Source organism: Lampetra planeri, chromosome 12 (assembly GCF_965212315.1).
Source record: "Lampetra planeri chromosome 12, kcLamPlan1.2.h2, whole genome shotgun sequence".
Lineage (NCBI taxonomy): Eukaryota > Metazoa > Chordata > Hyperoartia > Petromyzontiformes > Petromyzontidae > Lampetra > Lampetra planeri.
The window spans coordinates 3,108,064-3,132,080 of record NC_136118.1 but is presented as its reverse complement, the minus strand read 5'-3'; the positions used below and the strand labels follow the sequence as shown (position 1 = coordinate 3,132,080).

General features: G+C 44.6%; 1 protein-coding gene across 1 annotated transcript in view; it reads left to right on the top strand.

The window, feature by feature from the left end:
- Window positions 1-24,017, top strand: part of LOC144721523 (uncharacterized) — a 61,327-nt gene that overhangs the window by 9,743 nt on the left and 27,567 nt on the right. Inside the window, 1 exon segment of the mRNA XM_078599196.1 lies at window positions 20,524-20,749. Coding sequence (XP_078455322.1) covers window positions 20,524-20,749 — 226 coding nt within the window.

Below are 24,017 nucleotides of genomic sequence, written 5' to 3'. Positions count from 1 at the left end.
CCAGTAACTGGTGGCTCGCTGATATTGGGCGCGTCTCTCTTAATGACAGTAATTCGAGCTCGGCTGGTGATTAATTATTTGACATGCAAGCTAATGGTTATTGCGTGACGTGCCACATGGTGTTGATAGTTAATGCGTGATGTGTCGCGTGGTGGTAATTTCATGATGTGCCGCTTGATGGTAGTGACCGTTATTGGTGGTAATAATGGGTTATGCATTATGTGCCACGTGGTGGTGATGGTTATTTTGTGATGTGCCACGTGGTGATGTTGGTTATTGTGTGATATGCGACGTGGTGGTGATGGCTATTGCCTGATGTGCACTATTTTGATGGTGATTGTTATTGCGTGATGTGCCACGTGATGGTGATGGTTTTTGCATGATGTTCACTTTTGATGGTGATTGTTATTGCGTGTTGTGCCACGTGGTGGTGGTGATGGTTATTGTGTGATGTGCCACGTGGTGGTGGTGATGGTTTTTGCATGGTGTGCACTTTTGATTGTTATTGCGTGATGTGCCACGTGGTGGTGGTGATGGCTATTGCCTGATGTGCACTATTTTGATGGTGATTGTTATTGCGTGATGTGCCACGTGGTGGTGGTGATGGTTATTGTGTGATGTGCCACGTGGTGGTGGTGATGGTTTTTGCATGATGTGCACTTTTGATGGTGATTGTTATTGCTTGATGTGCCACGTGGTGGTGGTGATGGCTATTGCCTGATGTGCACTATTTTGATGGTGATTGTTATTGCGTGATATGCCACGTGGTGGTGGTGATGGTTATTGTGTGATGTGCCACGTGGTGGTGGTGATGGTTTTTGCATGATGTGCACTTTTGATGGTGATTGTTATTGCGTGATGTGCCACGTGGTGGTGGTGATGGCTATTGCCTGATGTGCACTATTTTGATGGTGATTGTTATTGCGTGATGTGCCACGTAGTGGTGATGGTTATTGCGTGATGTGCCACGTGGTGGTGGTGATGATTTTTGCATGGTGTGCACTATTTTGATGGTGATTATTATTGCGTGATGTGCCACGTGGTGGTGATGGTTATTGTGTGATGTGTCACGTGGTGGTGATGATTTTTGCATGGTGTGCACTATTTTGATGGTGATTGTTATTGTGTGATGTGCTACGTGGTGGTGATGATTTTTGCATGATGTGCACTATTTTGCTGGTGATGGTTATTGTGTGATGTGCTACGTGGTGGTGATGATTTTTGCATGGTGTGCACTATTTTGATGGTGATTGTTATTGTGTGATGTGCTACGTGGTGGTGATGATTTTTGCATGATGTGCACTATTTTGATGGTGATGGTTATTGTGTGATGTGCCACGTGGTGGTGGTGATGGTTTTTGCATGGTGTGCACTTTTGATGGTGATTGTTATTGCGTGATGTGCCACGTGGTGGTGGTGATGGCTATTGCCTGATGTGCACTATTTTGATGGTGATTGTTATTGCGTGATGTGCCACGTGGTGGTGGTGATGGTTATTGTGTGATGTGCCACGTGGTGGTGGTGATGGTTTTTGCATGATGTGCACTTTTGATGGTGATTGTTATTGCGTGATGTGCCACGTGGTGGTGGTGATGGCTATTGCCTGATGTGCACTATTTTGATGGTGATTGTTATTGCGTGATGTGCCACGTAGTGGTGATGGTTATTGCGTGATGTGCCACGTGGTGGTGGTGATGATTTTTGCATGGTGTGCACTATTTTGATGGTGATTATTATTGCGTGATGTGCCACGTGGTGGTGATGGTTATTGTGTGATGTGTCACGTGGTGGTGATGATTTTTGCATGGTGTGCACTATTTTGATGGTGATTGTTATTGCGTGATGTGCCACGTGGTGGTGATGGTTATTGCGCGATGTGCCACGGTGGCACCCCCTTCCCCCCCACACTTGATTGGATGATTGATGGAGTCTCTTGTTTTCACAAGGGTGGGTGTTGGGGCTGTTGACATAAATCAATTCGTTCTCAATTGAGACTTGGGTAACCAGAGACAGAGTCTGTGTTTAATCCCAAATCTCCCTTGCAATAGACACGACTCTCTCGAGTCTAGACGGTCGCATGATCTATATAATACAAGTAGTATTGTAATCATAATTTAGGGCTCTTCTAAATCCGCTGCTCGATTAAGGTTTCCCAATGGTGTGTCGGTAATGGGGGTTGTTGGACCATACTTTATCGATGGTTGTCCCGTGCATGTTGATGTAGGGGAGGGATATTCATAGCAAACGTGCTTAAACCACTACCCTACCTTTTCCCTTGAATGTTTACCAAATAGAGTAGGTCTTGTATAATAATGATTAATAATTATACAAGTGCGTGTGTGTGCTTGTTATTCACTGTTAAAGACGAATTTGCATATTTTGCAATGTTTTTTGTTATTTTGAACAAATGTACCGTGTGCAACGTTTACATAGTTTTACACTTTTTGTAAAAGGATAATTATACCCGTGCCTGACGTGTGAGATGTATGCAATCACCGCCTCGGTGGCCTACTTTTGAGAAGAATGATATCATGGGGCGTTTGCAGAATACTCGGGGACATAAGATATTATCACCGTCTATATGTAAGAGAGATTAGGAACGTGGGGATTTTATGCCGCTTGCCTGTAATGTGTGGATGAAACATTTTCCTGTAGCCGCCAGAAATCTCCACATTATTTAAAGACACAGACACTCGGCTCCGGTCACATAAGCCAAACACGTATTTATAGAATTGGCCAAACAATCCCACAGCAAGTCTCCTCCAGCAAAAAGAGTGCTGAGACTCAGTGAGGCTCTCATGGATAAATGAAAGGTATATTATTATCACCATCAGCCGTGGTCTTTGTCAGCTACTGGATGGATGCCTTTGCAAGCTGTCGACATTTTTTTTGACAGTCCTGCAATGTGAGAATCTCCTTATTCATTTTCTTTGGTTCTTTCGCTAAAGTCACGGTGGTATAAAATAAATCAAATTAAATCACGACGTATCGGGCGCGACACAAGCGGTCCGTCATCAGGTGCGACAACCACAGCAAGAAACAATTACTGAAGTGGGCCAAACTTCAAATCTAGATTGAATCTATCTCCAGCAACACCGTCTGTGAAGGGGGGGGGGTCGTCTTCCTGGGCACGTTCTCACGTTTGGCTGCCACTCCGTCCTATGAAGAGTGTTGACCACAGGCCATCGTTTCTTTTTAGCGACGATGTGTCCTTTCCATGCTGCCCCCCAACTTTTTTTTCTTCACACGCTAATATGACTTGCGCGTGCTCTCTCTCATCGATTCACGTGTTCCTTTTGTCGTCTTTCAGTGTAGTTTTCGAAGTTGTTTCGTTGGCGCACTTGTCATGTGTTGTTCCTGTTCCTTTGACAGTGTCCACGTTTGTGATTCAGATATGTAGAGGGTGGTTCAGATGTGACCCCCCCCAATTAATTGACCCCAAACGGTTTTTTCCATTTGCTTATTTGCAGAAACTTTCACGCCAATTGGTATGCAAAAATATAAAGTTTTAGAGAATTGAATGGGGGGTGGGGGTCATAAGACATCTGGACCACCCTGTACACTGAATGAAAACGTGTTGCTTTTAGGAAAATTGCTACGTTTTTCACTTATCATCATAATCCTCCTTGTAACCGCAATACTCTTAAGCTATGCATTATGACATTAAATTAGGTAAATCTCAAAAACCAATTGCCCATTTAGATAAGGTGCTTTTCCCCATTAAACAAGGGAGAAAGGTTGTGTTTTTTGCCACTTGGAAGACGACTGTAATTCGGATTAAGGGCACCGACGTCACGGCTCTCAAACCAAGCCGGCTTTGTAAAGCACTTCGCATGCGAGCTGCTTGGAATCTAGACACGTTAACGATACACACGCGAATATATGTTTAAGTGTGTATTTTTGTCGTTGTTGAATTTGTGTTTGTAACAATAGTTCGGGGACATTTTAATTCACAAACCTTTACATGTCATTCCATCTTTGCAAATCTGGTCTCACACACCCCCAACTTTTCCTTAATAACACAAGGCGAAACAATTGCGTATGATAGAATGATACTGTTATTCATTACAATAAACACACACACCTCCAGTATCTTTTACAGAGGCTGTGTGTTCAGGGTTATAAGATACGAGTTAGAAGCTTCGGTAATGATACAGTATATTAAAACAAATCCTTTCAAGTGTGCAAGTGGCATGATGAAGGGAACTGGACTTTCTATTGTTCCGCATCAATACTCCCTGCCTTCACCAAATCACACCACCCAGCGTGGTGAAGTATGGTCCAATATCCACCCGATCATGACCCGAAATACCGTTTCGAAGGCCCTCATCCAGCAGTGGATAGTACATGTCGTGACATGAATGTGACACGTCATTGCTGGTGAATCAGAGTGCATATGCAGCAGTTGTAATCGGTGCTCATTCATACATTTCTTTCACGGTTTCTAAGAAAATGAATGAATAATGTAAATGTGTGTACGGTAATTGTTTATTTGAAACAGTGTCTTTGTCATCAAAGTAAAAGGGTTAAGGCGCAGCCCTGCAATTGCTTGCTATTACCACCGGTGGCTAAAGGGTTTCCACTCTAGAGAGTCCCCTCTGCAGTGTGTGTTTTTGGCCTACTCTTCCACTCTAGCTCAGATGTCTTAGAATAAAGAGGATGTGTGTGTGGGGGGGGGGGTTAGAAATATATTGTTATTTTCATGATAGTTGTCGTACATTAACAACATTACATTATTTAATAATAAAAAAGATGCATGAATACGTAATAGAACGACACGGCAGTTTCTGCCAAAATAGAGCTAAATTATTAATCTTCAGTGAAGAAATCGAAATTAATTATTAGGTCAACGCAGCAATGATTACCGTTCAGAGTATGATACGTAACACTTTTTAATTAAACGCATGTTACTGAATTTAAATGACATATAGAACAAAAAGTGTATAGCGGACTGCAATCCGATATACAGTGCTTAATTATCTAATTACCACAATGACGTTATATGTTATACCATTACATAACCACGTGTCCTATATCTTGGTAGCTGAGAATGTGCCCTCCATTTCAGACAGACACCACTCCCCCACCACCACCACGTCTCGTGTTAGAAAGCGGTGTGTGTACAGTAGTAGTAGTATTATTGTACATTCTAAACACTGCAATACGTAATGCATTAATAATGCAGTTTTGGCATCCGCACATGGTTATTAGACATTTGAGGCAGGGCCCAGCACAGTGTGTTGGGTCAATTAAGCGAGACAATAGATGGGACAATATATATAAAATAAAAGATCTGGTAAAAAACATTTCAGCAAATACATTTGAGAAGACAAGGGTGCTTGTGAAGAATGATGTTCTATGAACAAGGGGCATTGATTTAGTTTTTTTTAAGGCCACGCAATGTTATTGACGAATGAGATTTGTAAAAATACAGTACCTTTAATTCTTGCTAATTAAACAAACATTGTACCTGGAAATTCCCCTGCGATGGAACATCTTTGTTTGTAAGGGTGTCAAGTGACACATGCAATGACAAACACGCAATGACACGCATACACATATTGCTTTTATTTATAACATAAACAGTGTGTGTGTGTATATATATACACAATGTAAAATACACGTGTAGTGTCAAAATAACAAGAAATGGTAACATGTTCAGGCGCTCGAGATTCACTTACAATGCAACAGATTGTATTGTAATTTAATTTAAAGCGTCCACTGGTGGAAACCTAACGTAAACATTGACTTTAGAAACCTGAATAAGGCCAGTCGACTGAAACGTCAACATATAATTTTCTGCCCGTGGAAGTTTTTTTTTTTATGATTAACTTGCTATATTAGACTTGCTATATGAACTCGGGAATACTTAAGAATACAACCCCATATTTTTAAATCATGAATACAGTACCTACTATAATCACCCAGGAATGTCTGTCCTTAACGCTTGTGACGTCACTCCACATCGACCAGCCCCCCTCATTAATATTAATGAGCAGGTGACGTCACACCACATGGACACCCCCCCCATTATTATTACCTACTATGAGCCAAGAATGTCTGTGTGCAACGCTCGTGACGTCACTCCAAATCTACCAGCCCCCCTCATTAATAATCATGAGCAGGTGACGTCACTCCACATGGAGCACCCTCCCCCCTCATTAATAATCATGAACAGGAGACGTCACTCCACATCGAACAGCCCCCCTCATTAATCATAAGGTGACGTCTTCCAAATGGACACCCCCTGCCATTCATAATTATTAGCGGGTGACGTCACTCCACATGGACACCCCCCCGCCCCATTCATAATTATTAGCGGGTGACGTCACTCCACATGGGGGCGGGGCGAGGCGCCTCTTCCCTCCTCGGCGTCAACTCACAACCATCACGTCACGTGATCTCCGTAACGCTGTTGTTGATACATCAAAGTAAAAAGGACGTCGTGATGAACAAGGGATTAGAACCTTTATAAATGAAATAAGTCTGTGTCACCGCGCCCTTGCAAATTGCACTAATTAATGCAATGAATATCACGTCGCGGTCTGCTTTTCGCTTGCAAGTTTCAGATTTACTGCAATACACCTTGGACGGGCAAAAGGCTCGTATCAAAATAAACACAAGCATACCATGTTTAGCAATAACGAATAGAATGCAGTTAAAATCGTGTTTTTTATTTCTGTGGCTAACGGCATAGCAACAGTTAGCAGCAGTGATGATGAAAAGTAAACGGCATTTGGCAATCCTCATGAGCTTTTAAAGATACATGGGCTGCTTTATTTTATTACACGTCATCCCACCCAATGTGGATACTTTGATTAATGTTATTGTAATGCTTGAGGTGTGGGTAGATGGGGGAAGAAGTGGGGGGGGGGGGTAGAAGGAGGAGGGGGTTATGAAGGGGGAGGGGGTTATGAAGGGGGGGGGGGGTGACGAGGCGGAGCGGGTTGTTGGGGTGGGGGGGGATAGGTGCAAGGGGGGGGGGGCATAGGTGCAAGGATGGAGGGGATAGGTGCAAGGGTGGGGGGGACAAGGGTGGAGGGGCGGGAGACTGAGTAGAGCGGTGGGTTGGTTGGGGCTCTGTGGGAGGGGTCAATAGGTGCAGGGGTGGGGGAGGGCATTGCTGGAGGATTAATGGGGAGAGCGGTGGGTTGGTGGTGATGGTAAAGGTGGGGAGGAGCTATTAGTTGAGGGGGTGTAATGGGGGCGTGGTTTTGAGCGTGTTGGTGGGGGCCTTGGGGCGGAGAGAGGGGGGGGGATGCATGGGGGGGGGAGGGGCTATCGGGGAGCCGGAAAGCCACCGCCGCTGGGTGACGGAGCTGAGATGCGCGCGGGCGTCACGTGACTTGGCAAGGTCAATGCCGCTTTGGAAAACAAGTCGCGCAGAAGCGGAGTGGCCGTGCACCACAGCTTCCTGCGCGTGCACAAACTCACCAAACAACCTCCCCCCCCACCACCTCCACCTCTAAGCGTTCCCGGTGCCGGTTGAGTAAGGGGGATGGGTGGGTGGTGGGGTGGAAGGGGTCGGTTAAGGTTCGCAGTGTTTAGCTACAAAAAAAATTCCTCGTGCATTCGCAGGCCTTTTTTTGTTTTTGTTGTTTTGATACGGCCGTTGTGGTGGGTTTTGTTTAATTTTAGCTGCGAATTTATTGTTCTGGGAGGGAGTTTAAATGGGGCGATTATGCGTGCGATGAAAATCGGAGGCTTGTGGCTGCGCGCCGACAGAGGCGATGGCGCAACGTGGTTAATCTATACTGCTGCAACAATGCGCTTTATATTTTCCGTATCGGCCCTTATTCATAACAAAACTCACAAAGTTTGCCGTGTTCAAACACCACCTGTGTACGGGCAAAGTACACGACCGCACACATACTCGACGTGCACACTTGTGTGCTTTACACATTCATTGTAATTGCGCATATATATTAAGTGTTATATTTATATATTTTAATGGTTTGCATTATCAAACAATGGCTATTGTTGGGTTAACTTATGCCATATGCAAAACATAAACTGGTAATCAGAAAATATTTGTTTTATTCTCATCAGGCCCTCATGGTGTAAACGTGCAGTCTACAACTCTTATTATCCACGTTATCTCCCTTCTGGCCTGCCTCTTATGTGCTGTAAACAAGGGTTACTGCTCGAAACGTCTATTATATATTTTTCCTTTAAATGTCAGTGTTATCGACGAATGTGGGTATTTTTGTAATACAGTACTACTGGTATGTGACATGTACATATGGAATGTCATGCACAGTGTATGTAATATACACAACGTGGATCTGTAATTACCATTATTGTATCTTAATATTTATAATTTGTGCCATCTGTGAAAAAAATCTTTATAGCTCATCGGATTCCTGCGGTATAAATACAGATCCTGACATTTGATCTCTACGTCTACAAACTCAAAGCTGGTGTGCTAAGTGGCCAACAGCACTGGGGATACAAAGGCGGTCGGGAATGAATGTGACCAAACAACACAACCCCTTTTAATGTGCTCAAAACTGTACAAAACATGCCCCTGATTGCGTTGGCAGTGCGGCAAAGGCACAAATAATAAAAACTCAACACAAAAAATATATATTTTTACTTTTAGGGCACTGCAGTTGACAAATGCGAGCTTTTGGAATACGCACACACAATGTTGATTGTGGATTTGTAAATACAGTACAGTACGATAATGAGTTAAGTGCACGGTGTAATATGTGATGTAGTGTGCAACAGCTTTATTCGAAAGGCCACTTTTAGACTTAACAGCATAAAAGCGCCGTGCAAGTCGATGGCTCTTCCTTCCCTCGTGTGTTTGCTTTGTACAATGCAGAGTAGAATGCGTGTTCTACCCTCCTGCTTGGCACAGACTCAAAATTCTTAAACACGGGCCTGGCTGCCACAACTTTTTATGTGTGTGTGCGCGCAAAAGTCAGAATCGCATGTGTTTTTTTCTTCTTCTTTTAACGGCAACAAGAATTCTCCCCACTTGAGAAACACGGCGGCGGGAGACGAGAAATGGCCATGCTGTTATTTACATTCCTATATAAAGTTTACGCCTGTTGAGGCTGTGCTGGGAGGGGAGGGCAGAGAAAGGGGTTGTGGGTTGAAAGGTTGGGCCCGGTGGGTGAGTGTGATCAGGGGGGTTGGTGAGTAATAAAAGTTGGGTTTGGGGTAGGTGGCAAGGTTTAATTGGGTTGGTGGAGTTAGTTGTAAGTACTGTACTTCGGTAGGAAGGGATGGGGTGGGTTGATGGTTGGGCAAGTGGGTTGAAAGTGGGGTTCAGCTGAGCTTGCTTGAGACGGGTTCATAGGCTGGGGTGGGGGGAGTTGGTTGGGTGGTTGAATAAGTGGATTGGAGTCTTGGTTAATTGGGTGGCGTAAGTGGTGGCTGTATGTATGGCGAGGTTGATTGAGTTTGCTGGGTGGGTAGGCGGGTTTGCCTTTGAGTGGGGTGTATCTACAAATTAGATGGTATTACTGTGTTAGTGGCATTGGTGCCGGGGCGGGTGGCCACTTTGAATGACACCCAGACTTCGATGCTCTACCACCCTACCACAGCCCCCACTGGGAGGCAAGCACTGATGACTTGAGTGGAATATGTCTTGGCAACTCTGCATTTTGTTTCCGTTGGCAAGCTGAAGGTCAATGCAGCGTGCACTGCTTTTAATGAGCAAAGGAGCGCGCTTCAAATGCACGCTTGTATGACGCATAAATACCTTCATGATTTCACAGGGGAAAGGGTTTGCTAACGTATGTAAAACTACGAGGTTGAGGTTTGTTTAGTTGGGCTTGTTCAAACATTGCACGGCAGCCGACCATGCACGGCGTTTGCTATTTAACCAGTAAATTTTCTTCTTTGAATATGTCAGAATTTTTATGGAATGAAAACACCATATGTTCTCGAAAACATAATAAAACATTGAGAAACTGCACAAGGAATTTTTTTTTACACCGATGTTTTCTCTGCCATCTTACACGTACGACTAGTAGTTCATTGGTTACTTATTAATTGCACTGAAGTATTTCTGTTTTGGCCCGGATAATTAAAAGCACGGACATGTAATGGAGAGCTCTTTGATATAGAATTGTGATAAATTGTCTCACTCAACCGAGGATCGTCTAGATATAGAAATGACTATATCAGTGTTCACTGCACACGCCAGTCCAGATTCTGGTGGAGAAATTCCAATCACCCCCCTCCACTCCACCCTCTCCCAACTTTCAACCTCATTCTTCCATTCACCATCCCCCCTCCCCAACACAACCTCCAGCTGTCTCCACCCAACCCCGGTCCGCGTCTTTATTAAAGAAGGCAAAAGAGATTAAATTACACGTTAACTCTTTTTAAATGTGGGGTTTAAAAAAATAAGTTTGAACGTTAGACACTGCCAGTTTCGAGTTTTGTGTCTTTACAAAAAAAAACCTTGAGCCTATGTTTGGTTGCTGTGAGTTTTTTTTGTACAGCGAACTCATTTATTTGTGTCGCCGTATTTCCAGGGAACAGTTGTCAAGACGGACATCTGTTGAAGACATTTGCGTCTTTCTCCCCCCTCTCTCTCTCTCCCCCATGTGTTACAGCCATAGAATGTCATTTTGGAAACGGGAGTTCGCCAAATAAGTATAAACCGACTGCAACAGGTTTAAGGTGTTGAAGGTCTTCTCCCCTCCCTCCTTAAAAAGTTTCACTTACATAAGAATAAATAATCTACAAGAGTAGTAGTACATCGATTTTGTAATTGGTCACTTAAACAATTAAACAAATCTATTTCCTTGGAAAATTTCGCTTACAGTTGAGACTCCCTTGGGACAGCCAGATAGGGTGGTGGTAGTACAGTGTGTATTTATTCCTTTACGCTTTTATATTTTTTGGAAACGTTTACGCGGAGTTATTTTTTACCCTCATGTTCAGCATTCTGTACAAACGTACTTCCTGTTTTTAGCATGACACTTAACATTGTTTACTACCAATGTCATTAAAACATTGGTCTGCCAACGACGTTTTACAGTAACATGGTGTTTAAATTTAACTGCGGTATTTTTCCTGTAACATGTTTAAGGGTGTTGAGAATATATATATATTTTTCGAAAGTTGTCACTATACAGTAATACGATGGTGGTAAATGGATTACGTGATTAGTATGAATGAGTCATGTAAGCAATCATCAGCTTCCTTGGGAAATTATCGTGACTAAGTTGGGACAACCGTTTACATCGTGACATTTTTTTTTGGCTACATTTTAACGATGAGCAACATTTTTCACCGTGAAGAAGGTTTTTTTTGCCGTTACGTTATACATTGTGTAAAAGTACTTCCTGCTTTTAGAATGACACTTAACATTTTTGTTCTACTCAATGTTTTTTGCAAAAATATACAGCTTTCAATCTTCATGGCGGTATTTTACAGAATTCATTTTTGTAACGGTGAAGTTTAGTTAATTCAAAACGATGTTAATTTTGTGGAAAACCATCCTCATATACGTTTAAAACATTGCTACGAATACTAAACCCATAATTTAATTACTTACAAATTTAGCTATGACTTGCCATAGCTAGTATGATACTCTCATCGGGATCCAGGCCTTTCACGACAAATACAATCTTTGAAACTCTAACATCTCCCAAACATGCAAGTTAAGCTATAATACCAGAAGTAGAGTTTTCCACCTTTGAATCTTAACAGAAGATGACCAAAGATCCGCAAGAAAAACATTTCAGTGTGCTGCAAACCAACGTATCCTCGCAAATATGTGTGTTGGTACAACAGCTTAGAATCACACGACATTTTTAAACGGGACATAATAGTGCCGGGCAGTGACCGGTCTAAAATGTTCTGCCCATACTAATTAAGAGGCCATCCATTTAGGACGTACGCATGGAGGGTGGAGGGGGGGTTAACCCAAATGCATACGCTTGCGTATGGGGGGGGGGGGTCTACTGACAATGTACGCATAGGTAACAGGGGTGGGGGTGAAGCCTCGATAATAATTTGTCTACATTGGCCTTCAAATGAGTTAGATATTTCGGCGGGGGGGACTGTCTGTTTGCGTAAACACGTTAATATTACTCTTTGGTTTTTTCGCTAAAGTCACGTAGGTAAATTTTTTTTTTATTAATTAAAATGAAAACACTTTAATATTATTCATCCTTGATCGTTTCTGCGTGGATTAAAAATCGGCCGTTCTATAGGATTCGGGTCAGGGTGCAAGTCAGGTGGGGGGGGGGGTGTAAAAAGTCCACGTGCGTACAGGGGAAGGTGGAGTTTTGACAGATTTTTGTGTACTAAATGGATGGCCCCCGAGTACGAGTGACAGCCATATTAATAATAATACCAGTGTCATCATCATCGGCTAAAGGCCAAGTCCACTCACTGCTGGAAGAAAACATCCCCTAGACAATAATGCCAGAGTCATTATTGAAAATGTTTTAAAACTTAAGATTTAATTGCCAAAACGCCGGCCGCACGAAGATGTTTTCGTTGGCAAAGTCGCCCCCAGTAGGGGGAAGCCGTTCTATCAGTAACGATTGCGGCTGTACAAGTCGCAGAGTGTGGGCCCCCTGGTTAGCCGCGTGGCCACGGCGGTCACTGGGTGGGTGGCGCTTGGGGTTTGACGGCCCCACAGGATTGGCTGGTGGTGATGTCGTGACCTCTGAACCAAAATGTTTTTTTGACCTCTCCCAAGGCTCCACCCACGCGCTTTGTGGTATTATGTGGTGGTGGTGGGGGGTGGAAGCAGAGGCAGGGAGGCGTGGGTTTGTGGGGAGCAGGAAAGGGCGGTGGTGGTGGGGAGGGTCCTAAGGACAACGCGAAGCATGTTCCGCGCTCTGAGCAGTGACGCAAACTTCGTGACAGCTGTTGGTGTGGGTTGTGAGAATTCACTGCAACTCCTTGATGCCATTCTTAAAATAATAACGGCCAAATTGCACTTTGGTGTCGAAGCGAATATGCGATTACATACTCTTTGGTTCTTTCGGTAAAGTCACGTAGGTATAAAATAAAATGAAATTTTATAAAATAAAATTTTATGAAAATATAATTTTTTTATAAAATAAATAAAATAAAATTTTATAAAATAAAATATGGATTCCTGCAGTCACGAAAGTTTCAAATCAAAATGCGATTACACGTTTTGTACGAGTTCACGTCTCACCGATCACAATATGAACCGATTTCATTCGCCGTGCAACTTCAAACAGCGAGTGAGACCTTGACACTGGAGTAATATTAGATGTATTTATACAAACAGTTGCATTGTGCTTGAGATTTTCATGAAGTTATGATGCCTGTACAGTGCATTCATGGAAACAAAATGAAGTGAATGCCAACGGCATGTAACACACGTAATTTATAACAGTATGCACTTTACAAGAACACAATAACGAAAGTACGGTAAATGATCTGGCTTTTGGGAACTAATCAGGACTTGTCATGTATTTGGGGCATATGATTGCTGTTAATATAATGGCATTGTGTAATGCATGAAAGAGGATTTAAAAAATTCCATTCCGAATGTTACCGTGGTAACCCAAATCCCATTAAGTACCTGGAATCTTTGTGTACTCTTTCCTGGTTTAAAAAAAAAACTCATTCAGAACAAGTAAAAAAAAGGAAATAATGCCGACATTATTTTGGCGTGGATTGCAATAATTCCCGACATTAGACTCTGCCATGTGGCACGGAACAGCGGCCCCGTCAGCTGCTGCTGTGTTCTTGAACGGTGTGGCAAGTCAACCTCTGGCAAAACGGAATAATAAAAAACCCAGCGGCATGCTATTTTCCATGTTTTTTTTACAACGTAAAACACAAGGATGGCTTGGAAAGAGAATGGCGATGTTGGGAGGGAGGAGAGCGCTTCTGCTGCGATGGTGGTGGTGATAGATGGAGGGCATGGAACGGATGGTTTTGCCGCCTCCTCCATGGCTCGCCGTGGAATGTGTGAAATCACAACCCTTAACTGCACACGGAGGCAGTGATGAATCTATGTTTTTTGCGACCAGATCCCTTGCGTTGGTCTGTGTTCCAGCTGCAAAGCGGCAGCGTCGTCATAAAGTAAAGGTGAAATGTGCACCCCTGAAATCGCCTACTCACGCCAGCCGCTTGTAAGAGGGCCTCCGCGAGATGGGAGCTTGAGAGAGCCCCTCTAATATTGTATTTTGACCTACTCTTCTCTCTGGCCAGATACCTCGGAAGAGATGGGAGTAGCCACACTTTTCCCCAACACAAGCTATCGTAGACTGTGCTGTATCCATGTATGCTGCTGGGTGGAACGAGGTGGGGGATTTAAGAAACTTGCACAACTGTTTCAACTGGAGGTTCAACTGATTACCTCTGGATTGCAAGTCCAGTGCGCAAATCATTAACACCAGGGCTGCATCCCCCGCAAAATAACGTGGTAGTAATTACTTGGAACGTTTGTGTATCTGCCGTCTGTATATTAGTGGCTCATGCCGCACGCATCTGACTGACAAATGTTATATTTGTTTAATACCTGGTCTAGATTTTGTAACGTTTTAAAGTTGTATTTCTCATCAGGGTTGCTGAGCCACAGACCCAAAAGGCCAAGCGGCCAGCAACAATTATCACTGTTTTTCATGTTGTAATCCGTAAGAGTTTATACAGACGGTACGAAAGTGAGAAACTCTGTTGCATTCTAAATAACTTGTAACAACAGGAGACCCTTGCAACATAGCTTGTGTTTATCCTCCTTGGATAACAGGAACGGGAACCGCTGCTGTAAGATAACCAAACTTGATTTGACTTACGTGGTCCCCAAGTGGGCCTGGCGTTTGTTATTAAGGCGGGTGTTCATCAAGACTTTGCTAGTGGTGTGTAAGTTGGTGTTGTCTAGAAACGTTACATTCGGTTAACACGGTAATAAACGCCACGTTGAATTTAGTTAAACATAGAATTAAAAGAATACTTGCTACGTGATTTTAACAAGTGGCTTGTACATTTACTTTTTTAAAGTGCAAACAGCTCGTTAAATGTGTATGCAGTATATAATTTAGATACATTTATACATACACGGAACACTTGAATTACTCATCTATATGTGAAAATCGCATTATGCTGTGGTGGTAACATATTAATATAGGGGTGATGTTAAAAGAATTAAACTGGGGAGAATGAGTTTCCTTACATTTAATAACGTGCTTTTTTGGCAGTGTGTAACCCTAACCCGTGCCGTATAGTTTATTGTTAAGAGTATCATCATACATGAACACGCCCTGATCATGCGCAGCCCACGCGTCAATCACACATTCCAAAACGTATCCAGGCTCAACGCCTGCTTAGCTTCCAAGAGAGGGCGCATCCTGGGTCATTCTTGTTTCATGCGTACATTGCATCAGCATGTACAGCTATATCTATATAAAAGCGTATATAAAAGCATATATATATGAAAGCACGTGCTGTAAGCTTGAGCTTGGTAATGATGCCAAAATGACTCTTCATTGTCTCACCACGCCCACCATTTTACACGCGATTGTTGGGGGTGGCTCTGGGGCAGGAGCCACTGAAGGCTCGGCGTGAGTGGACTTGCGTCGTCACCACCACCACCATCACAGGCCACGTTGACTGTTTGTCCTTTTCATTACCTCCACAAAAAAAAGCTATCCACCACTGGACAAACTGACACCCCATTTCCCCTCCTCCTCCCGTCCTCCCCGAGAGCGGGCGAGGAGTGTCCGTGTCCAGCTGGCAGCGCAGTGTGTCCTGCACTCTCTATTAAGTGAAAAAGCAAAGCCCGCAAGTCTCGTTTTGTTGTTCGTTGTTGTTGTTCGGGTTTAAAGAAGAATAAAACCCCCCTTGCCTTTTTAATGAATGTTGCGTTACTGCGCTGAAGGCGCCGCCCGTTCGCTCGCTCACATCAGGAGGTCCCATGATGATTCGCTCACATCACCCTTGGACATCTGTGAAAAAGAGCTTTATTGCTCATCGGATTCCTGCAGTGTAAATAAATATTCTGATTGTGATTTATATGAATTGAGAGTTATGTGTGCAGAGGGTAGAGAGGAGACGTTTCTTCCCGTGGCATGCACGTAAATCCGTTTAATAGATAAGCTGATAATATATATTTTTTCAAGGCCTCTACTCGTCTCCCATCAATCTAATTACAGTTATTCATCAGCTATCGCTCTTTCATATCCATTCACCTGTTGGGAAGGGGGAGTTATCAGGTTAATTAGAAATCATCATGGGACCTCCTTTGCCAGTGTCAGAATATAAGAATAGGTTTCATATTCTTAGGTTTTTTCGGTAAAGTCACGTAGGTAAAACATCAAAATTAATGAAAATAAAATAAAATAAAAACAAAAATCACGACGTTTCGGACGCAACACAAGTCTCCGTCATCAGGTGGGACCGTCACAGCCGAATTAGCTGCATCAAGTGAGGCAGCTAATTCGGCTGTGACGGTCCCACCTGATGACGGAGACTTGTGTTGCCTCCGAAACGTCGTGATTTTTGTTTTTTATTTTATTTTATTTTCATTAATTTTGATGTTTTACCTACGTGACTTTACCGAAAAAACCTAAGAATATGATTCATTGCAGTCACGAAAGCTTCAAATCTAGAAAGAATAGGTTTTCCCCTTTTTTCTTGCAACAAAACAGGTGTTAAGATGTTAAAACACCAAACTGAAACCTTTTGCAAGGAATCATGTCTGTATTAACCACAGATACTTGTGAAAAAAAAACATACTCTGACAGTATATGCATTGTCTTTTAAACTGATTGGTCTACACCAGAGACAGCTTTCTTTAGAGCTTAGTCTCAAACAGTGTTAGACCACTGTGTTAGACCACTGTTTGAGACTAGGCTCTAAAGAAAGCTGTCTCTGGTGTGGACCAATCAGTTTCAAAGACAATGCATATACTGTCAGGGCATGTTTTTTGTTTGTATTTTCACCACAAGCATTGTGGTTAATGCAGACATGATTCCTTGCAAAAGGTTTCAGTTTGGTGTTTTAACATCTTAACACCTGTTTTGTTGCCAGAAAAAAAGGGGAAAACGTATTCTTTCATTAGAAATCAGTGAGGTATCTATAAATGCATCGTCATATGTAATTAAAATATATACGCAGAACTTATTCTGTCACAAATATGAATAGAAAATATTTTGAGTCCATGAGCCTCTTGGCTTTTCGGGCTGAGCATTATCCAGCAGAATTTGTTTAAACAAGCAAACACTGAACTGGAGAGACCTGGGTCTCATCAGCAAAGTCAGGCTTGTTTAACAAAATAATGCTGCTGCCTTGCCAATAAGTTACTAGCGAAAGCAATCTCTAAACCATGGGGCCCTGTTCAACCCCTGTTTAATCTGTGTAGTTGCCAAACACTTTTCAGACACACTTTTGCTGGCTCGTTTAGTCCAAGACCGAGTTTATTATCGCGCTGTGGTTGTGCTTAATTTCCGTAACTTTATTTCATAAAAAAATTTGATTCTTCCCTTTATGTGTTGTTGGTTGTTGTTGTGAAATTTAGAGCAGGGCACCATTGTGGAATGTCTAAATGTCACTCCCAAGGCAGCGTACAGTTTGACAAAAAAAATTGGCCCTCGGCAAATATTGAGCCCTGGATATAATTTTTCTATTTTTTGTACATATGCTGGAAGAATTAGAACACGGCGCGTAACTGAACGACAAATGATTTGTGACGTTGTGAATGCTTTTTGTGCAGGCTAATCAATGATTTTCACGTGTGCTTGCTTCGGGAGAAATATGGATTTATTCTTTTAAAGAAAAATAGAGCGCACCATCTGGAATTAATTTCTGCGTTTTTATTGCGCGGGGCACTGAGCAGCAGCCTTGACAGGACAAGAGAAGCTTGGATAAGGAAAAAAATGTGGCACGTCTGTTATGTTTGAGTGCGTGTAACCAACCTGCTTGTTTGATCCATTCATTCTTTAATTAAAAAAATTGTAACGCTCGCAAATGTAACTTAAAAAAGGGACTTTCAGAGACGCGGGAGAATTACTCAGAGAAGTCTTGGAGAGTCTCTAACACGAGGGGACGATGCCCGACGTGTGGCGCAGTGAGAGGGGAAGGACGCGGTGAAATCCAGGCGGCTGGAGCCGTGATAGCAGAGGGCCTCGTCTGGCTCGAGAGATGACGAGGTTTGACGCGGAAGGCCGCTTTGAGGTTGGTCGGAGTGTACGAGAGACGACGCGGCCGAAGCTAAACATGCCGGTTGGCACCCAGCGCCACCACCGCATGTGTGAGCTTTGTAACAGAGGACGGCGACTTATTGCAGAAAAGTGTCGTGAAAACGGGGAAGCCAGTCAAGTTGAAATTCTGAGCTGCAGGCTCGACCATTTGTTCACGCATCTGATAGAGGAGGGAGGCATGTGTGCTCTTGTGGCTGTGGGTTGACCCATGTGCAGCAGCTCTGTGATTTTTATATACAGTATCTTTTTTACGACGACTACTACAGCCGTGCAGCGTTTCCGCTCCTTGGGAGAAATGCGTAAGCATTATGCAAGGCACGAAAAAAAATATGAATGCGTTAACCTCACCGGGGACCATTTGTGCCGCGTAAATAAAGCACGAGATGTCTCCTTGTGAGTCGATGCTATTTCAAGTAACGCCGGGTATAAATTTAGTTGGGATTGTGGATGCGTGCTAATCAGATCGGATTTACGCGTCGGCTCATCCCCCCCTCCTCCTCCTCCCCCATTAATATTTCTTTGTTATTCGCTCTTAATTTGTGTTTAATTGTGGCCGTTCATGTTCCTTAATTTGCTGAGCAACGCAAGAGTGGCTTACGACCCAAAATATTAACGTCGAGTTATAAACTAACAGCCGCCCCCGGAGCTTGCGTGCAGGAGATAACTTTTTCAACGTTTCGGACGCGATCGCTCCTGAAGGTTCGCACAGCGCTGAGACGGTGTTTGCCGTCGCGTTTTGAGTGCTTGGCCAGGTATACCTGGCCAGGTATACCTGCCAGGTGTGTGCCCGGTGGCGGTGGTTCGCGAGCGCGTCTGTTGCTTTGCTTTGAGCCGTACCCACATTAATATGGATTTTGCAGTGGTTGATGAGATACGATGGGGGGAAAGTGGGGCTCAGGTGCGTTGTGTATTTGTGTTGTGAGCTTGTGATTGGTCAGTGGGGGTGGGGGGGGTCTGTGCGTGTTGGCGTTGTTTCAGTGTGGTTAGATATTTTAAAATCCCTTGGCATCTTTGCGCGACCCCAACCCCGATTGGCTGCCGCACCGCATATTGTTCCATATAGTTCACTCTTTATCACTACACCGCAGTGTGTGTGTGTGCATCTCTTTGTCTACGTTCTACAGAGTCTCCAACACGTGGACAGGGACCCAAGCTGTGGTCCGGGCCGTTGTAGCTGTAATTAGTGTAGTTAGCCTGGTGGTCACCACCGTAAGTTGTTATTATGTTAAGGGATAGTTATTACCCTGTGTGTTGGTGATAATAAATGTGGTGCCTCCAAAGAGGACGTCTGCGACTCGGTTGAACCCACTAAACGTAATTCAGTTCCACTATTCCTTTGCATTGATACACAGCCACATGCTTTACAAAAAAAATAAACGTTGATAAGACGAATAAATTGCGTGCGATCCCAAAAAAAAAATACAGACACGATGGTATTTTAAAATTGTTTTCGCTATAGGCTTGAGAGAACAAAAAAGTCTTCAGTCTAGACCTGAGCTGTGACTGTGTCAACTGCACGGAGAACACAGTGGCATACACCTTGACTTAAAAAAAAATGCCAAAAAACCACGACTGCTGTTGCCTGGGTAACAGCCAACTCGGCACTTGGAGATCGTTTTTACTAATCCGTGAGCTTTACTTTGCTTCATTTGCGCATGTTCTGTTGAATGTTGATCATCGGTGCCGTGTTTTGTTTTCAAACATGATTACTATTAAATAAAACTCTTAATTTACCCTGGTGATTTGGCGAGTCGCTTGGCACGAGCGAGCGGCGGTGGCGGCGTTGGCGGATACTGAAGTTGTTTGGTTGCAGAAGCGGTGGAAGTGGTGATGAGCGTTACCGTAGTGTTGGTTGCCCTCGGCAGTATTGGTGGCTGTCGTGATGATGGTTGTGGTGGTGGCAGCAGTGGTGGTATAGTATGAGGAGCGGTGGTGCAGCAGTTAGCGCTAAGCTGCGCTACGAACCCGGCGACCCGAGTTCGATTCCCGCTCACGGCCGACACCAGTGACGATTATCTGAACTGGTTCTGGCCCTCCCCTAGGTTTACTCGGCCTCAAATGAGTACCTGGTGCGTTGTGTAAACATCGCCACTAGGGAGACAAAGGCGGCCGGGCGTGGTGTTGGCCACCCACCCCCTTGTGTGCCGTGCTGGGTTTAATAGGTGCTCGCTAACAGCTCTTACCCCAACAGTCTGTTAAAGCTATACGCGGGATCTTTGTCTTTGTCATTGTTATAGTGTATGTGTTGGGTGTCCTAATGGAAGCCACAGTGGTGGTGGTTGATGCCGGTGTGGTGCCTTTCGTGTCTCTGCGGCGTCAGTAACCCTCCGTCTCCTCCCTCTCGCGGGTTCGTCGCCGCGTGCAGGACGAGCTGCTCGCCGTCTCCGAGAAGGTGGTGCTGCGCCTGCGGGACCTCGTGCGTTGGGCCTCGGGCGTCGAGCTGCCCCCCTGGGCCGGGGGCCCCTCGCCGGGCACCCGCGACGCCCCCTCCCCGCGCGGGGCCCACTGTCAGGGCCTGGCGTCCACGCGCGGGACGCCCGCGGTCTGCGGCCTCGACTTTGGCGACGTGGAGAAGGAGCGCGCGCAGCTCGGTGAGTTACTTCCCCCGTCCCGCCGTCCGCAGAACAACTTTCTAGGTCACGAAGGCCTTGTTTCCACGAGCGCTGGGAATTGGTCCGAACTGATTTTGAGATTGCGTGGACCGGCGCTGCCTCTGTACCTCCCCCCCCCCGTTGCAGTGTCGCCAACTCCTTGAAGGGGAAAGACGCCAAAGGAACCTCAGAAAGTTGATGGGTGTCGCTGGGTAGACTTCTAGAGCAAGGGGTCGGCAATCTGTGGCTCCGGAGCCGCATGCGGCACTTTAAGGAGTGCTTTGTGACATTATTTATTAAGCACCACCGTCTCGTATTTACATGCATTGCGGCTCTTGAAATATTGTTTTTTTATACCGAATTCGAAATAAATGGCTTTTTTTGTTATTTTGGTTGCCGACCCGTTCTCGAGAGTCATCAGAAATGTCACGAGAAAATATACTAAGTGTGAGCCGTAGTAGCAGTAAACGGATACAGCAGAAGGAGGTGGGAGTGTGGAGAGCCATGGGTGGGAAGTTGGACGATTTCTGCGGCGCCAAATGAAAACTTAGCCGTGGAAACGTTGCTTCAAAGCTGCGCCTGGTGCCTGCATGAATTTCAAATTCCAGGCCCGGGGACGCTTAGTAATTTCTTGAGCAGCGTCTTGGTTCCCTGTTGTTATCGTCACCGGTAACAATAACAACAACACCACCACCACCACCACCACGGTAATGCTGATGTTTACAACGCCAAGTGTAGTGCAGGCGTGTAATCTTTAACAACACGGTAGCATGGCAATTATAGAAATGTAATTAACCTTTAGAACGGGGAAAGACTGTACACGATGGTGGTTAGCGCGCTGTGATAATATTGAACCCGGCACACTGAATTCGATGCCGGGCTGAGGCTTTGAGTTGGCAGCAATTAATATATGTGCGCCGTCCTCATTACTAACAACCCGCACTGACCAGCATGATGAAGCATGTTCAAACGGTTCCCATATCTGACCCCGGGCATGACGGAGGCCTTTATTCAGCAGTGGATTGACACAGGTCCTAAATAAAGAAATAAAAGTGTGCAAATAGCAAATCACATATACTCGTATACTATAACATGGTATGGTGATTTGTTTCAAACGTCACGCCGGGGATGGGCACGCGAAATAAATAAATCTACGTGCTTTTTTCATGACGGGCACATATATTACAGATGTCCCGCACGCTGTCCTGTTCGCGCACACACACGCTGCGGGCTCCGTGTGCGCCCGTTGGTATTTGCCGTTTCCGTGCCAGCGTTTTCCAGCGGTTGGCATGAGCGCAAGGGATTAGCGGGGTTTTTTTTTCTGTTGCCGCCGAGAGGGGGAGGAATGCGCCATCGGCAACTACGTCTCGTCCGTGGGGCCCCTCGGCGTTGCACGGGCCTTCGGCGTGCTGCCGGCCCGGTTGGCCACAGTCATCGCCGCCGCGTGTTCTCGAATAGTTTTCTTCCGCGCATCGCTAATGAGGCATCCCTTGTGAATGCAAATGCTCGATACTGTAGTTTTTTTCTTTTGTTTTGTGTGTGTGTCTCACTGTGCCCTGCGTCTAATGGCATTACAAACAGATTTATTGCTCAAGTGAGCACTGAGGCGGTGTTCATCTCCTGTTTACAGCCCTAAGCCAAATTCCACATTACTATGACGGGGAGGTGGGTGAGTCTGTCCATTGCCCATCCACTTGCCTTTTCCACAAAATGGTACTCATTGTATCGATCCCGAATAGATCATGGGATGAGTGAACTCCCAACCAGGCTTTGATCTCGCAACCTTACGATCGCGTGCCGCTCACGCTCCCGTTGAACCACCTGGATGCCTTGCATCTCGGAGGCCTTACAATCGTATTGCATTGTTGGGAGCGTGCCTGGTTAGTCATTGTAATTAAAATAATAACGTACGCACCTTTGGACGGTGGTAACTCTCCCCATGCCGCGTCTACGTACCTGTAAACCCATACGGTTTACCCCGTATTCTTGTACAGGGAAATTGAGTTTTCAGGTCCATACGGCATACAGCCATTTCGATACGGACAACATTTTTTTGTCTGTTTGTGTTTCTCTCTTGTGATGGGAAAGACTTTGTAGGATGAACGTTGATATGTTTTAAGGGCACGGGGTGACCACTAAGGTCTGAATTGGTCTGTCATTAGGTAGGAACCGATAAGGATGTTGACGGGTATGTGTCTATCGTGGAGACCATATTTCGCCCCCGTGCTATTCAGTGTGGTTTGGTGAAGGAGGATCGGTACTCATCTTACTCGCCACTGATGTCAGCCGTGGCAGTGTGCCAACCACTGAGCCAACTGCCCTCCACCTGGTTATCGCTGTAGATTAGGGAGGTGTTCCCGATATTAAAATTAATCTGAAATATACAAAAGTCTGGCCCAGATATTACATTTTGTATGGTTTGGAAAAAAACACATTTGTTTGCAGATTGATCTGAGAGTGATGTCATGACAAATGATCACATTACATCACTTCCGTATTTTTTTACCGACACAAGTAGTGTCACGTGCCATGTCATGGGTGACATCACTGTTGTTTGCATGAAGAAAACTTCAATTCAACAACTAGTGCAACATACTCAAAAATACGGAAAACAGATCCAAAATTGTGCAAAAAAAAAGAAGATTTTTAAAAATCGGAAACCTATCCAGAAAGCGTTTACGAAGAGGTATTAACTCATTCATTCCTAGTCTCTCATTTTACTGGGTTTAAATACATTGAATAAACGCCGTGAAACAGCAAATTCCAAACGTAGAAACAGAACAGACACTGAAAATGACACGAGTTGAAAAAGTTTTTCTCGCTATAAAGAAACACAATTTGACTTCTACATACCCAATATATATCCGATGTTAAAACCAGCAAAATCATCAGCAACAGAGAGCGTTGGCCTGGCGGGGAAACTGAAACCCGGCGCAGGTGGAATTGGCACCTAAACGTGTCGTAGATGCAGGAGCGTTCCACATTCAAAAGACATTCCCCCTCCCCACCACAATTTAGTACAGTGTTGACTTCTGGACCATGACATAACAAATTTTTAGCTCGTCTTAAATGATCCGGTGTAACCCGATACCTCTTGGGCAGGCCTTACTGCCAAGAGGCATGCGCTGGACTGAGTGGCTGGCTTTGTGACCCCCCTCGGTTCAATCGCTCTTGGCGTTGCTGATACGGGTCGGTATGGACAGCCTTAGAAGTTTTATTCTCAACATTGTCAGAGTACAGTCCTTAGTGTGGTCCGGCCTGCAATGAT